At 39.1% G+C, this 17,001-nt stretch overlaps 1 protein-coding gene across 3 annotated transcripts in view; it reads left to right on the forward strand.

Annotated features, from left to right (window-relative positions):
• Positions 1-17,001, forward strand: part of kazna (kazrin, periplakin interacting protein a) — a 192,900-nt gene that overhangs the window by 88,602 nt on the left and 87,297 nt on the right. Inside the window, exon 1 of one of the 3 annotated variants that reach the window (XM_087833677.1) lies at positions 544-2,670. The exons of the other annotated variants lie outside the window; for them this stretch is intronic. Coding sequence (XP_087689803.1) covers positions 2,577-2,670 — 94 coding nt within the window. The 5' untranslated portion in view covers positions 544-2,576. Of the gene's footprint in view, positions 1-543; positions 2,671-17,001 lie in introns of those variants that run through there. 3 annotated transcript variants of the gene reach the window in all.

The raw sequence follows: 17,001 nt of genomic DNA on the forward strand, positions 1-17,001 counted from the left end.
TTCTTCACTGGTTTCATTTCTTTATTTCATTTTTTGTACCTGAAGACTGATCCTAGATCATAACCTATGTTGCATAATAGAAAAGGATATGGGAGAAATTAATCCCACTATGTTGTATTCATATATATCCAATATTAGTTTTGGAAAGATCTCTCTAAGAGAAGTTTTTGTATTTTTGCATTGCTAATATATGCAGCTATTTTTGAGCTCAACAGATTTTGAAAGATAAATACATGAACTGTATATATATATATATATATATATATATATATATATATATATATATATATATATGGAGAGAGATAGGACCACGTTTCTCTATGGAGTTTGTTGACCTATTTATTACATAAAGAATAACAGTTTGATTTTCAGAACTTTAAATTTTGAACATCCTAAAAGCTCTCACATTCTTTTTTTAAGAAAGTGTTATAAAGCACTCTGAATACTCTTTTCCTTTGATGAGATATTCCCTCTATACACGTTCTTCCTGTAGCAGTTTTTCCGTGTAGTATGTGTAAACTAGATCATGTTGAACTAAAGCAACATGCGTACATCACAGCAGCACATTCCTCACCATCGACCGAGTAGGCCTTTGCGATTCAGAGGCAGCCCAGTCACCCCTCTTTCTCAATAACATGATGGATCGCAGGACAGCCCTTGTCTAGAAAAACAAAGCCAGCATTTAAGCTCCTAGCTGCCCACTGTTCTTTTCGGTTGTCCGTGGCATAAATCTCAGTCAGGGCATACACACGGTTTCCTCTAAGAGGGGTGAGAGGGGTTATTTGTTTCACTTTGCAGAGAGTCTGTGGGGGGTGAGCAGAGGAGATTTCACCTTGTCTTTATGGAAGACTTTAGAGCCTGATGGAAGAGTTAGAAAAGCAGAAAGACCCCAAACAGATACGGATGTGCCGTGCAATGCCTCATTCAAATGCTGACAGAATGAAAGACTTACAGGGCTACTAGGGGGTTGTAATTATTTGCTGTCCTTACATCAAAGGACAGATCACTTTATTTGCAATACATCATATTTCTGTGCAAAATACACTAAAATGCTTTACATCACTGACATTGCATCGCTTTTTTCCCCGGGAGCAGGCATGCACTCTCTCTCTCTCTCTCTCTCTCTCACACATACATACATATTAGCAGATAAAAAGGTAGCTAGGGATTGGTTCAACCCCAACAACAGCTGCTCGTGTCTGACCACTGCCGTGTTAGCCAGCAGCCATCCGTGCAGTCTGCGCACCGGAAGAGGCAGTTTATTGGCAGTCTCTGAAAGCATGTGCTTAGTTTGTACCAGACACACAAAACATTACTCTTACATTGCATAACACGGCGCTCTGTGCGGGTTATGTTGTAGTTATAATGTACTGCATCGGGGGTGTCAGCAGGTTCGTGGCACAGACATATTAAATGGCCCGATTATACATTTGTTTCATTTGTGGGAGTTGAAAGGGTTTTTGCTTGTTTCTGCTCGGCCTGTAAAACGTGCTGTACTGTGGAATGCATAGAGTATAACCTCTTTCTTCATGACAAAATAAACTCCATGAAACTCAGGAATGCAGTGTATATTAAAATGCAGTCATTAGGGTACTGTCTTCACACTTAATCCCCATCATCCCCCGAGAGACAAAGGGAAACTGTGAGCTCTGTCCCTACAGATACCGCAAATGTCCAGACTTAGCGGGACTAACACACTCCAACCTCACTAAGCTGTAGTATATATATCGCAAAAAGGTAATTAATGGTGACACAAATGCAAAGTCAACGGAAACTTGCAGAGGCAAACAGATATAGATTTGTGGGCACAAACTAAGTATGTTCACGGATGCCAGAAGTGGATGGAGGTTTTTCAGTTGAATATTTTCACTTGAATCAGATTAAAGAATGTTCTTGTTACTACACACTGTGTGCCATTATCCTACTATAAGTATCCCATTGCATTGCTAACATTTAGGGTAAAAATGTAACTTTCAGAAAGCTCTAAGTGGGATTTTAAAAAAGCAGCCCCCTTTTTAATTTGACCATTTTCATTCTTCTTTCTTAAACCCAAAAAAAATCAGGTGACAAATTTTACTTTATCTTTGTTTTATGGCGTCAGCTTTACGGGGAGGAAGAGGCTGGGAAATAAAATACAATGCTAACACCGCAGTTTATTGAAATCCATTTAAACAAGCCACAACACCCACACACACACACGCGCACACACACACACACACAGACAAAATCATGTTGTCTTATTTCCATAGGAATTTTATGGACCTCAGATATGCTTTAAAAGAACTCCACTTAAATGTTTGGCCCATGAGTGCAATTTATTAACTTAGTGACATTCTGTGTGTCTGCATGTGTGTGTGGTTCCCTTGGTCAGGGCGTGTCTTTAGATGGTCATCAGGGGGGCAATGAGAGGATGCCTGGAATATGCACACAGACACACTCAGGCGCACTCACACACAGATTAAGCGGGTAAGCTGTGCCGCTCATCTGGGATAAATGCGGTCGGAGAGGGAACAGCTGAGCAAACAGCTCCGGCAAGAGGCAGAGAGCAGAGTGAAGAGGGAGAGGGGGAAGCAGGGATGACGGACTATTCATCCCGGCGTAGTGTTGGTGACCGGCTGCCACGTTGGATATGCATCAGCCCTCAACCTGGAAGAATGGGAACCGGTGGAGGTAATGGCTGATAAAAAAAATATACTATACTCTGCGGCTAATAGGAGTGAGATTGGGAATCGCAGGGACAAACTGACTGGTTGGAATTTTTCTTTCACTTTTTATTTCTAATATGAAAGAAGGTAAAATGTCAGGTCTGTTCCGATTCTTTTTAAATCAGTTTTCTAGTACTTTAATCTCTTTATTTAAAAAAAAAAAGAAGAAAAAAGTGGAAAAGTGATAGCATCGTGTCACTGCTGTTAGAATTAGAAAAGAGTGTCGATTAGAAAAGATTTCTTCTTTTTTTGTCACATAAAAAAGCCCTGACATTTCTAATCGAAATTTTGGGAACACGCTCTCCTTTAATGTGACATGAAACGCGCAGCACCAGATGTGGCACAGTGGTTAACTGAGAGGAGGGATGTTTTTAATGACACACGAACAAGGATATTATGCCGAGACATGTACTCTTTGTTGCACAGTATGTTACGAGGGCAGATGGCTTGATGTCGATCAGTTATAAACCAATGAAACTGCCGTCTCTGGGTTGAAAAACAGTAACCTGCCACCTTAATCCTTTTCTCCATTGTATACAAATGAAAATGGCAGCAACTGTTAAAACAGACTTAACCAAATTCTGCTTCTTTTTGATGCCAGGTTTGTTCTTGAATTTCAGGTTTGGAGTAAAAGCACCACAGTGCCTTTAAAGGAAGCCCTGAGTTGCACTGCCTATGAGTTGCACTTTATTCAGCTCTACTGTAGTGCAAAACACATTAACCTGTCTGTCATGTATCTGTGTAGAACAGTCAAAAGTAGGTGGAGCTTAGTGCAGTTTAAGTTGCAAACTGAATTGAGACACTTAAAATCATGATTCCTCTCGCAGTGTGTTAAGGTTGTCATCTACTGAACGCATTTCGTTGCCCAACTTAATATCCTCGCGCTTCAGTGTCAAGCTGCAGACTTTTGGAATTACCAAGTGAAAAATGAACTGTGATCCCACAGATTCATTTTGGCACACTGACATTTCTGGGATGGACTTGTTGTCGCTGAACATGCTGTGCAAAACTGTACGGACAGAAGAAAAAAAACAGAAACACAAAAAAAACTGTCAAAAGAATACCTGCTCAGCAATGATGCCTCGAAACAAATATCGACTAGATCGTCTTGAAACAATACAATCACTCTTCTTTGTTTAGATTTTGACACACAAAGGGCACAGTCTATTAGGCAAGGCACTTGGGATCTGCTTTTGAGCAAGCTGATGGATGTTTCCTTGCACGCTGGTGGTTTTATACTCTGATGCTGGGACAGAATACCACGTAGCTGGTTTGGATGGTCTGTTAGGTCTTTAAAATATTTGTCCAGTGAGATCGATGGTTTTGCATTCTGCTTGTGTTTACTGGATCCGAAACTAAAATCTATGTCTTTATTATTTGGATATGATTAACAGAAAAACCATCATTGTAACCTAGTACTGTACATATATGACACAGTATCGTCTCACTCATTGAAATGACTAAATGCTGTGTCTTTCTTTAGTAATCTTCTCACTGGATTATATAGCATATAATTACTGCAACATATAGTTTAACAGAAGTTTGCATACGTGTATGTTCTTTTATTTTGTCTTTATCATTTTGACCAAACAACAGAACTTCCTCTTCCTGTGGCAGCAGCAGTCCTGGTACCTCCTGCTGTCACCTTGCCAGGAGAGCAGCTGATGCCGGTTATCAAATTCCCACTGGTTCTCCGTCCATCTCTTTGCCATTCATGTCTGGTGTACCAACCTCCTGCTGATGTCTCAGGGGTTCTCCCTTTTTAAATTGAGGTTAAATCAAATCAGCTCCCATGTCTACATGATTAGGCCTTACCAAATTGTTAATTATCCACAACAGGAGAGAACTGATGAAAGCAAGGGGCAGTAAGAAGGTGGCAGGGGGATTTTGGGCACTTTGATAGTATCCTGTGGTAGAGTGCTCTGTGGTTATGTGAATTCTCTTTTGTCAGCTTCTCAAAGGTTCAGTTTTACAATCAGCGTGATTTTAAATTTGTTCAGTCCAAAAAAAGAAGAAAAATTAAGCTTTTTTACAGCACTGCCAAGCTTCAAACCAACAAGGTAAAAGTTTTTCTTTCCCTTTTGCCCTATAATGTGAGTCGTTTGAAATTTAGCTCCAGTGCCTGAGCCTTCCTTCTGTTCCTCTGCCAGAAAACGGCTTCGTCTGGCTATTTCAGCTGAGGCTTCAAAGATTACATTTCCCCATACTTGCTATTCTGGGAGTAAAATGGCCTTTGCGGTGTAACAGGCTTCTGATGGGAAATGCTCCTGAAGCCTTGGGTCAGTGTGACTTTTGGGACAGCAGATATTTGGAGTGCGCGTCTTTCCTGCTGTTCAGTGTTTGACACTCAAGAAACCACACATGCACAGCAAATTCCAAGTTTCACACTATCTGACTTGTTTTGCTGTTTTTTTTTTATCTACATGATGGAGATTGACAGCTGAACTGCTCATGCCCTAAACTTTGGTCGCATTCTTGGTAGTGTGTTTAATCAGCCCACACTCAACCTTTTCCGTATAATCTCAAGAACCTTTGTTAATCCCCCAGATGTCTGCAAGCTTTTTTGCAGTAAGCTTTTGGAAAGCCACACTTTGCATGTGTGTTTGTGTGTATGCAGTTTGCCGCATGTGCGCATGCATTACCGCGCCTCTCGAGCTCTGGTGCATTTGCTGGCTTGAGTTTTGACCTCACTCAGCAGCAGTAATGAGCACGAGACCCGGTGTGATGGGCGTCGCACAATCTCCATGCATTATTTAACTAATGGTCAGGTGGCAGATGCTTTAGTGCTCCTGCTGAGACCAATATCCCAGTGAGCAAAGACTGCCCTCTTCAATCACCTCATTTTTTCCTGAGTAAGATCAGTGATGTTCACAATGATTTTTTTGGGTATCCTCCCAGCAGTTAATGCAGCCTCCCAGAGGCTTATGTTTAAAAGCTTGAAGTCACCTACAGTTTAATGGCTAATACACTGCACTCAGAGTACAGAAATAGCCATCGCATTTACATGATCAAAGCACAAAATTGGACTACCCACACCAGGACAACAAAGCAAATCAGTACTTTTCATGGTTTCGTTTTGTTTCCGTATGTTGGGTTAAATCATACATTTAATTTTATCTATATAAACATTAGATGATACAGGGACTCTTAGTTTTAACGTCTTACAATTGCTGACATTTTAAATAAAACCATTAGTAATTAATAGCTAATCGTACTCTTGCTTGACTTTGCACTGTTTTTGCCTTGCGGTACACCTCTGAGTGCTTAGCTGTTATTATGCCGGGCCTAATTTATCTGAAACAACATGGGTTAGACGGTTTGAGACAGATCAAAGTAATTAAGGAAATGAGATATCAATCTATTCTCTTTCTCTTAAGTAAAATCTTTTCTTCCGAATGTTCATACACTGAGCTGCGCGGCAGCAGCGTGCAGTGTCTGCTCATCTTTAGGCCAGCTGAGGCCCGAGCTTGGAGGCTATTGACACTAATTGCAGTCATTAGCTTGGCTTTTGGGGAGCGGCTCAGATGTTGTTTGGACATAAACGTTCATGGTGACACATTCTGTTGTGTTGTGTGGTATCATCCAAAGCTAACTGGAGCACCATAGAATGTTGGCTGGTGTAATTGGGAGATGTTAATTAGTCTATTGGAGGCTTGTACCCTCCTGTGAATTGCCTTTGTGGACTGCCCTTTCTGTGTACAAAGCCAACCTAATGCTTATGTCAGTGTAAATGTCTGATTGTGTGTGTGTGTACTTGTTTCACTGTATTTGTGGGGGTCCAGGATCCAAGAGCACACTGGTGGGGTCCAACCCCACAAGTTTAAACACTGGATTTTTTGGGTCAGGGTTTGGTTTAGGTTTGGGTTTTGCATCTAGTTTTGATTGTAAGGCTAAGATCAACCATGGAGCTCTATAAAAATTGTTAAACAAAAACATATATGTGTGTTTGCTTTTGTGTAAGGAAGAGCAAACTCATAGGACAGTGGAGTGTGTGTGTGTGTGTATGCGTATCTGTTTGCATCTATGCACACGACACTCTGGGGGTCTAATGAGACAGTCATTTGTTTAAGGTAATCACCAACTACTTTATGCCACCCGCTTCCCTTGGCATAGGGACAAGCCCTTTTATAAAAAGGTTGTTTGAATCACATTAGGACAGCAGCAATCACCCCCACCTCCCTGTCCCCTCACTCTCCCCATTCACATGCATCAATACCCGACTACTAATGCGCCAGCCAAGCATTAGTGATGCCATTCACTTGGGATGTACCAATGGTGCTGTCAGTCCTCGTTCTTTTTTGGCTCCCCGTGGTAGCTTCCACTAAAATATGTTCAGTGCTGAAAAGCGGCTGCTTTTTCATAACACTTAGCAAACAGCCAAGTTCTTGGATTTTGTGCACAAGCTGTCAAAAGATGCTTCACATGAATCGCTGCCACATGCAGGATACGAGGTGGCAAGATGGTAATGAAGCCAAATATTCCTGAATAGGCCTTTTTTTTACAGCTTGTCTCCAAAGTGGAGTGTAAACAGTTTGTTTAATTTGATAGTGTTTTCCACGACATTAATTCATTTTGGACTTGGTGGTTGTTTTGATTTTGTGGCGTTTTTCTGTAAGTGTTAGCTGGAGAAGTAGTGCCATAAGACCAAATTTAATTTTAGATATAAAACAAACTGAAATGTTGCATGAAAAAGGACGTTGCCTAGATTTATAGCTTTACATTTAGTCTAAGATTTATTTTACGTTGCCTCTGAAGCACCATCAGTATCATCTGTTTGTCACATTCACTGTATTTATCAGGCGTTACAGCTGATAAACGACCAGCTGTAGGCATTTTATCTCTCTTCTTAGTCTGGAATGATTATTCAAAGGACAAAACAAAATGCATGAACTTGGCCTGAAGTGAAGTTGGGGCTTTTTATTCCCCACTAACAAAAACAAACATCTTACATCAAAGGTGCAGATTCATATTTCTGGCTTCAAGTTTCCCTTTTAGAAAACAGGTGTTTTTCTTTTGTTTTTTGGGGGTTTTTTTGTAAAAATTAGCTAGAAATTGCACTTGAGGGAAGTGCTTTGCAAATTTAATCAATGGTTATTAATATTGTGTATGTATATCTACTGTCCCGCACAAGGGGACTTGTGTTGTCCTGATAGTCTTTGATTTTGATAGAATACATTTGAAAATAAAAAAGCAGTTTATGATACACCAGGGAACACATACACAACATTGCAGAAATAACAAGCTGTATTATCAAAAAGTTAAACATAACAAGGCTATAGTATGATCTGTGACAAGATGTAGACAGGACGGTGAGTGTTTGAGAATATTCTGGGTTTTGTGAGCATTGCTCTGTGTGCATGTGTGTGTGAGAGAGATTTCTCTATTGAATACTATGGAAACTACACTACACAAACTCTGTAAATCTCTGCTCTATGCTTTCCTTAGTTTCCTTAGTTTGATCGCAATCTATTTCTCAAACAGTCAATTTTGACATGGTAATTGGCAATTTTGGCAACTTTTGAACTACAAGGTTTCTTCCTATAGCTGTTTGGAAAAGAAGTTTAACAAAGCAAGAACTTCTTATATTTGGGAGGTGTGAGTGGATACCCAAAGGTCACTAGAATCAAATGTCTGGCAGACACCAACCACTACTTATTATTTGGCTAATACCAACCTTGTGGTGAAACATTGGGGTCGTAGCCTGCTGTGGGGGTGCACTCAGCTATAGGGAAGACTAGACCAGTCAGGGAAGGTAGAATCAATGCAACCAATAACGGGAGGCCCTTTAAAAACACACGCTCCAGAGTGCACGTAATCTGAGACAGGCAAATGTTCACCTTTTAGCATGACAAAGAGGCAAAACATACAGTCCAGATGATGTCAGAGTGGACTCAGAAGTCCCAGAAGGTCCTTGAAAGGCTCAGTCAAAGTCCTAAGTCAGACATGAAGATATCAGTTAACAAATGCAAATGTGAATAGAACAACTAAACCCAGAACTGCAAAGCTGTTAAAGAAGTAAATGGTCCAATTACTTGGAAATAAAAAAAATCTGTTATTTATTTTTAGGGAACTTTTACCGAACTTTTATCTTCCTCTTTGTCTCATGAATTGTGGACAAATAAAAATCTACTGTACAATAAACTGAAGCGGTTCTGAATTTGTTTTGAACCTTCAAATATTCTTTTTTTGGTTAAACATCGACTTCATTTATAAAATGCCATAAAATTGATGTAAAATGCCCACCACAGTTTTAAAAGAATCTTAAAAGACCTTTTTATCGCAGCAGTCTAAAGATTTAAATATTTGATTTCCAAAGACAAGAAAAGTGACAAAGGGATTCTTGTTGACACTTATTTCACCGTGACAAACTGATTGTTCAAGTAATCATTTCTGCACTACAGTAATACAGCTTTAAAAATGGGATTGTCTCAAAATATTGATGCTCAGGGTAAATATGTGCAAAACAAATTTAGAGATTAACTTGATGGCTAATTGTAGAAACTCCAATAGTGTGCATATCATTGTAGATTACACTGTTGTATAGAGCTGAGACATGACTAGACAGCGAAGAGCAAATGGATCTGTAACACCAATATTAAATGCACTAACTGAGCATGCTGTAATAAACACGCTATTATGTAGTGGTGCACATTATCAGACAAGCTTTTCCCCCTGGTTTTCTGAAGCATGAAAATCAACTAAAGGCTTTTTCATGTGGTATAGTGTGAGAATAAAGAACCATAATAGAGGTATGAAAAGTCCTGATAATGACGAGACCTCCCAACTCAAGACCAGTCCTACTCAAAAAAAAAAAAAAATGCATCTGAAGTCAGAGGGGAAGCTCGACTTTTGCAGGTGCAGGCATAAACATCCACATTCCACATTCTTGAAGATCCGCCAACGGGTAGAAGTTGTTTTCCAAATTTCAGTTTGATCTGATTTTTTTCACTGTATATGAAAATGTAATGGAAAGTAAATGATCTGTTAGACGCTGAGTCAACTAGACTCATGAATTTATCTCATTACAAGGAAGTAATAAGGTAAAAGTTCTGAAAGAGTGCAGTTCAGCAAAACAGTTTCACTTTGTAATGAATCACAGATTAAAATTCAAACTTGGAAGGGCATACTCCCTTTAATTAACATTACAAATTTTGACCATTTAAGCTTCTGAGGCTTTGCTGCTGAAAATTATTAAATAGAAAACAAGTTGCAATTTAAAGAGTGAAAAAGAAAGGGACATTATGTGACCAGAGGGCGCATGTGGACCTTTCCTTTCTAATTGGAATGATTATTAATGCAGGAGGCCAAAAGACCAGCTGAGTCTTCCAATTGCCCTTGTGTTGTTTCCTCTGGGACCCCGACTGTCCCGTAGAGCTAAGGGCCAAATCAATGACTCTGATTTGGCCTGCAGCTGGGTCTTGTCTGCAAACATTATCTCCCCCACCACAGGGGATTCTGGCTGCCTTATTGAAATAGATGACTGCTCAAATTAACAGCTGTAAGGTGCACGAGAGAGGAAAGCCATGCATCTAAATGTGACATGAGCACTAATAGCATTTGCTGTCATTCACCATTTGATGATGATCCATGATGTAAAGTTTTGCAGTTTGACCTGTTTTGATTAGCACTGCCTTATCTCTTCATTCATTTATCACCATATACTTGACATTATATATATATATATATATATATATATATATATATATATATATATATATATATATATAAAATTGCACGAGTTGTTACTAAGCTTGTTTTGCTCAGACAAACACATCATGAGAAGACATGAGAAGAAATTCTTACTTTGCATAGGACAGATGCATTATAGAGTAAAAAAATGAACTGATGGCTCACAATCGCAGGTTTATCATGATAACATGTTTTTGACAATATACTGTCCCAGGGGCAAAAAAAGATTAATTAATGTTTTAATACAAATGTGTGTCATTTTAAAAACATTTTGTGCTACTGATGTAATGATATTATAATAGCATAATAACGCATGTACCCACTCTCAAAGAGCAATGAACTCTTGAGCCTTAAGATTATTCAGACATTGAAATTGGATTGTGGAAAAAAAATTAAAATGTCCTAATCCTTTATCGTGTGTGTGTGTGTGTGTGTGTGTGTGTGTGTGTGTGTGTGTGTGTGTGTGTGTGTGTGGGAGGTCTCTGAGCCCCACCCAAGTAAGCAAGAGAAACAGCAGCAGTGCGATCAGAAATCCCAGCATATCTGAAAGAAGGGTCTGTTCACATCCATGTGTGGAAGGATAAGAAGAAAGTCAATAATGTAATTTTTTTTTATACAAAGTATTACCAATTTTTTATTTAACAGAGTAAACACGTTCAGCTTTTTATAGTGTCATCAATGAGTATAGTACTGTATAAATACAGATGCATAGCTCCAGACACCGTGCTGGATACTGACACCCTGTTGTTGCTACTCTGTTGGCGTAACAGTCATTAATATTTGTTGCAGGATGAGCCAAGAAGCTAAACTTGTAACAGGTCCAGTTTGCTAAGCTGTACATGCACTGAGCTCTCCAGACTGCTAAAGTTGTCACATGTAATTCCAACTGTTTAGACTTCAGGCGAACTGGGCCTATGAATCTCTTGTGGCTCGGCTTGCTCTCGATGGTATTGATCAGTAATGTGCTGCTAAAGGAGCAGAAGTGAATGAAAAAGTATTGGATTATAAGAGCACCCCTTTAGATGTGCAGTTAGTGTCAGACTGCAATTGGACCACCTTTACAATGCTGGTTAACCACTATCATCCTTAACTATTTACACCTTGGAAGTGTACTGGGGATAATGCTTGTTTCTCTTTTCAAAACTGAGTGGTTTCTGTCTCCTTTCAGAATAAAATTATTGACCATTATCTTGGCCTATAAAGCTTACTCGGGCTAATGTTGGAAAAACCCTGAACCTTGCCAAATCAAATCTTTATTCATATATATCGCGGTTTCAAAACTCATCATTAAAGGTACAGAGGAGGTTATCAAATGTTGCTATAATGGGGTAAAGAGTTAAGCAAGCAAACTGAAGCAAACAGAGGTAATCTAAGTAACTGTTATTGCATTTTTCATATTAATCTTAACAAGCAAACCTGCATACTGCAAATGATTAAAAGCATCTACAGGGTGGGCCACTTATATGGATACACCGTAATAACATGGGAATGGTTGGTGATATTAAAGTTCTGTTTGTGGCACATTAGTGTATGTGAGGTGGCAAACTCCTCAAGATGGGTGGTGACCATGGTGGCCATTTAGAAGTCGGCCATCTTGGATACAACTTTTGTTTTTTCAATAGGAAGAGGGCCATGTGACACATCAAACTTACTGGTAATGTCACAAGAAAAACAATGGTGTGCTTGGTTTCAACGTAACTTTATTTTATTTATGCTTCTTTGCCTGCAGTATTGAAGATCTAATCTACGATGGCAGTCTTTGTTGATGTTGCCAATCGCAATTTGCTGAACGTACTTGGTTCTTAAGGTAATGTTGAAAATTGCTCTTTGATTGCCAGGGAAGAACAGATCACTGATATTCAACAAATCTAATATGTAGTTAGAGAAAAGTTTGGGTTTCGGTAAAAAATTTTTAATGTTCCTGGAATAACCAGAAAATATAAAGTAAATTTGCTGTGGAACATACAGTTTCATGACAAAACCCCCAAAAAATCCTCAGGCTCTGAAAGTCAGGAAGTAGGGAGTTTTTCGATGAAGGAAAATTCCTGTTGTTCACCTGCTTTATTTAAAAAATGACTTTACCAATGTCCACCTAATCCTGTCTTTTGACATTTGTTTCTTTACCCGTGATACCTTTCTGTTTTTAAAAAAAATGTTAAGCATATTCACCTTTCACTTCTCCTCTGCCAGGTCAAACGTAATACCTGAAGGTATTAAAAGAAGTACTAAGCCACTGTCTTCAGCTTTTATCTTACCTGTCATATAGTACGTGATAGGAAAAGATTCACTTTCACTTCCTTTTTAAAGAAAAGGAGGCTTTTGAGTGACTTTTTTCTGCCTTTTGCTTCTCCAACCCCCACCTCTATCCCTGAGGGATTTCTGTCCAATAGAAATGTGCTTTTTATTCTCTTCTTCCTTCTCTCCAAATGTCAACTCGAGGCATTTCTTTCTGCGTTTGCTGTCGTGTTTTCTGAATTCCCTTAATTAAAATTCCTGTTTGTGTAATTGCGTCTTACACACTTCAGCTTGTTTTTAGACAAATGTAAAAATGTATTTTGCCTTATGTGTAGGCAGCATAAGCGAACTACATTTCCTTATCCTCTTGTATGCGTTGCAGCATTCTCATTAGTATATCTAACAAGCTCATGTTATATTCTCATCTGTAGCGTGGCAACAAAATCTCACAATTTGGAGTCATGCCTTTTCTTATCAACTCTCTCTCTGTCTCCCAATTTGTTCCCAAGTGGATCTGTCTGCACTGCCAAAAGTGGACCTTATTCCCAACTTTGCAATTTGTGGCAGGAGCTCAGGAGACGACAGGATTGTTCCAGGTCACACATGGAGCTTTAACCTCTACTCCTCTTTGCCTCTTATCCTGAAAATGGCACACTCGCTTGGCTAAGCCATCTTGACTTTACCTCAGAGCCTTAGCCTTTAGTCACGCTCTGATAAGTGATTGACTAAAATGGCAGGCTGTCACAACAAAGGTGGGCATTAAACTCACTGACTCCAGATATCCTGGTTACCTGCTGATGCTTGACGGCAAAATCAATTCGGCCTTAAATCTAGTACTTTGAATGTCGAGTGAATTATTCTGTAATGGTTTAAAAAAAGAAAAGGCACATATTTGTCTTCTGTTCTTTGGATATTAATGTGTTTGTTTAGATTGAGAGAGTATGCTTACTCTGAATTTGATAGCAGCAGCCTGTCTCAAAGCTGCGCAGCCTCCCCCTTTTCATTTAAGAACAGTCCGCTCCCTCTCTTCTCTCTGGTCCGGAGGATATGGTGTCCATTTTTTCCCAAAACAATTTCAAATTTTGTCAGTTTGTCTGAGCAGTTTTTCACTTTCCCTTTTTTAAACCCAGTCATGCAACTGACCTATTGCCAGTTAACCTAAATGAGATCCATTATATTCTTTGCCAATATTTTTCTTAAACATCTGATATGATTTTTGTGTATTATTGTCAGTAAGATACGGGTTTGAGAGATTTTACACTTCATCCCAGCTTTTTTAAGAATTTGGTTTGTATTATGTTAAATGGATGCTTCTCACTGGTGCCGTGGGTTTATAGTACAATGGTGTTTGTCAGACTCTTTTGTCCTGAAATATCTCTGCCAACTTTGGTACAGATGATGTTGGAGTACTTGATGTTTATATCCAGTGAAACATATGTAACATGCGCTGTATAGATGGTCTCAGTTTGTTTTTCTACAGCCTGGGCGTATTTGCTTTTCCGAGTCGATGAGTTTTCCGCTTTTGTTATCTGAGAGAAATATCTTGACGGCTTTTAGATGTGTACACTGTCAGTCATCAATATTAAACCACTTACAAGGGAAGTTAATAATATTGATCATTTTGTGGGAAGCGCTTGGGTTCTTGTGTCTTTTACTTTGGCATCTGCCACCCCCTGCCCTATGGCACGAGGCTCTCCCTAACAGTAGTGGGCTCTGTTCGTGAGACGGTGAACACAACCACACCACGGGAAAACTGCAGAGAACAGCTCAAGAAATTCGACATCGAGCCAAATGCATTAACATGGCCTCCAAACTCCCCAGATCCCAAGTCAATCTAGCCCAATCCACACAGGTCCTGTTTGCAACCCACAGGACAGAACCCCAAGTATCCATTTATAACATCCTGGTGATGGATTCCACAGGTTCTGGCCCAAAGATTGAGAGCCGTTTTGGCAGCACAATGGGGACCCGGGCAGTATTTTAATGTTGTCGCTGATTGTTTGTAATCCCCTGATGTGTATACTTTACTTACTTACTAAAACTTAACTTACTTAATAAAATAAAACACTGTTACTGTCACTTACACATGTTAAAATTATAGATGAAGATGCTGAATATAGTAAATATTTCACTGGCTAAAAATCAGCATATTACTAAGCATGATAGCATGCTGACATTAGCATTAAATCACAGCACTACTGTGTCAAATACAGCCTCACTGAGCTTGTATGGCTTTAGAATATTAATCTTGTTTGTGTGCACGTGACAAATGTTCAGCCTTTTGTCCTTATTCCAGAGCAAAGTGTCCTTTTACCCTCATCAGTACTCTGAATGTCTTCAAAGAACTCAAATACCAAATCTCCCAATTCCAAGCAAAGTAGAAGCATGAAAAGATTGAAGCCTTTCAATAATCAAAAGTGTAATATTACAGTTTTTAAAGTTTTATTTGGTAAAAGCGCTAATCAGAGGTCTTAATGCTCAGGATTGAGCCCTTTGGTCGACATTTATTAGTTGTGTATGCAATTTTTATTAAACAAATTCTTTGTTAACTTTGAGATTTTATTGCCTGAGACAACAAGAGATATCTCGATTGTGATTTTGGAACTTGAGGCTTAAAGAATTAGACCCTTATTTCCTCTCATGCTATCCCTTTAAAGTCTACACACAGGATATTGAGCTGAGAAACAGAGCTTTATTCAGCAAATCATCTGCCCACCTATCTGCTTCTCCCTGCTCTTCTTAGAAGGTGTCAGCTGGCATGAACAAAATTAGAGTCTATACACAACGCATCAGATTGCGTTTTGACAGACTCAGCCAGGTTTTCATTTTAAGCATTCACAAAAGAAGTAATCTGTCAAACACCGAGATAACAAAGCTCAGGAGCCTCGAAGTCGATTTTGTCTGTAAATCTCACCACATGCTACACTTAATTCAGCGTCAGGGCGCTTAGATCGCATCTGATGATTGATCTGGTGTTTGTGTTATTGAAATAGTTGATAGAAGGATCATCAAGTGGCGCAGGATTGCGACAGTGCAGATCACCGATTTAAGCGTCGTTATGCACACTGTCATCCTTCGGCGGTGCAGCTGTGGAAATAGTCTGCTGAGGTTTTTCATTAGGCTTCCTTTATTTGATTTGAGCCAGTTGCAGTTTATAGCTTTTGGAGAAAGGGGTGAGAAGAGAAGCCATCATTCTCTAAATCATATGATCACCTGTCTGACAAGAACATCCACCAGCCTGATGAGAAGAGTCTATTGTTGTTTAGATTTGGAACATGAAACGAGACACAAGTTAGTTGGTGGAATGAATTAAAAAAAAAGAGAGGGAGAAAAGAGATGCTTATTGCAAACGGAAGCTATTTATAGGCTCAGTACAACCTCAGCACATTGACATTTCTACTGCTACAGTATGCGTGATGCATATTGCATTTCTGAGTCTCTTTTGTCATTTGTTTTATGGATTTTCAAAAACAGACCCACACAAAAAAAAACCAACACTTTTACTATTCTGAAATGTCTCAGATGTTTTTGCGTTTCAAATATGACAGTAGAAGTGTATTATCTGAGGGTTGGACCGCTGGAAGAGCTAAATTTGTGTTGTTTTTGTTGGTGTTTGACAGGCCAGAGCTAAATAATCCTCTGATCAGCAGATAAACATTACCTTTAGACACTGCCTGTCCTACATGAGAGGATATAATGTCAAAAAAGGATTTATGTGTCGTAAGCACAAGCACGGAGGGAACAATTTTATTTAAATGTGCTGTTTTGAATTGAAATAGAATATTTTAGATTTACCTGGATAACCTTTTATGTCCCAAATGAGCTGTAATCAGCATGTTTTGAACTGTTTTATTTGTAGTTAATCATTGTATGTATTTTTTTTTTTATTATTATTTTGGCTGAACTACCTCCCTGCTTTTTGTAATAATTAATATAACCAAGGTGCTGAAAAAAAGATAAAGTTAATGCCCTCTAAAATACTACTTTGTGGAATGTAAATGTTGAACTGTGTAAGTTTATTCCCATGAGAAACGTTTATGTACAGCAGGAAAGTAACACGATATCTTTAATGAAAAGCTTGGGGTATTCATTTTTTGTATGAAGGTGAGAAGCGGTTAAAAAAAAAAGAGAGGCAAAAATGGTTTACGTCTGCTCTGAATCACCTATCGAACTGCTATCAAAGCTCTTCATTAATTCACAACTGTAAACGTATCAGTTTTCCCTTAGACTGACTGCTTGGGAGGCAGGTGGCCTGCACTGGTACCTCGTGCCAACAGAAACAGATGAACATGCAGGGGGAGGTTGAAGGGACAGAAAATGACAGCTTCTCCGCTGTCGAGGTAAACTGGCAGAAAACAAACGCTCACTCAAG

Source organism: Neolamprologus brichardi, chromosome 20, assembly GCF_056152115.1.
Source record: "Neolamprologus brichardi isolate AB-2024 chromosome 20, ASM5615211v1, whole genome shotgun sequence".
NCBI classification, from domain to species: domain Eukaryota; kingdom Metazoa; phylum Chordata; class Actinopteri; order Cichliformes; family Cichlidae; genus Neolamprologus; species Neolamprologus brichardi.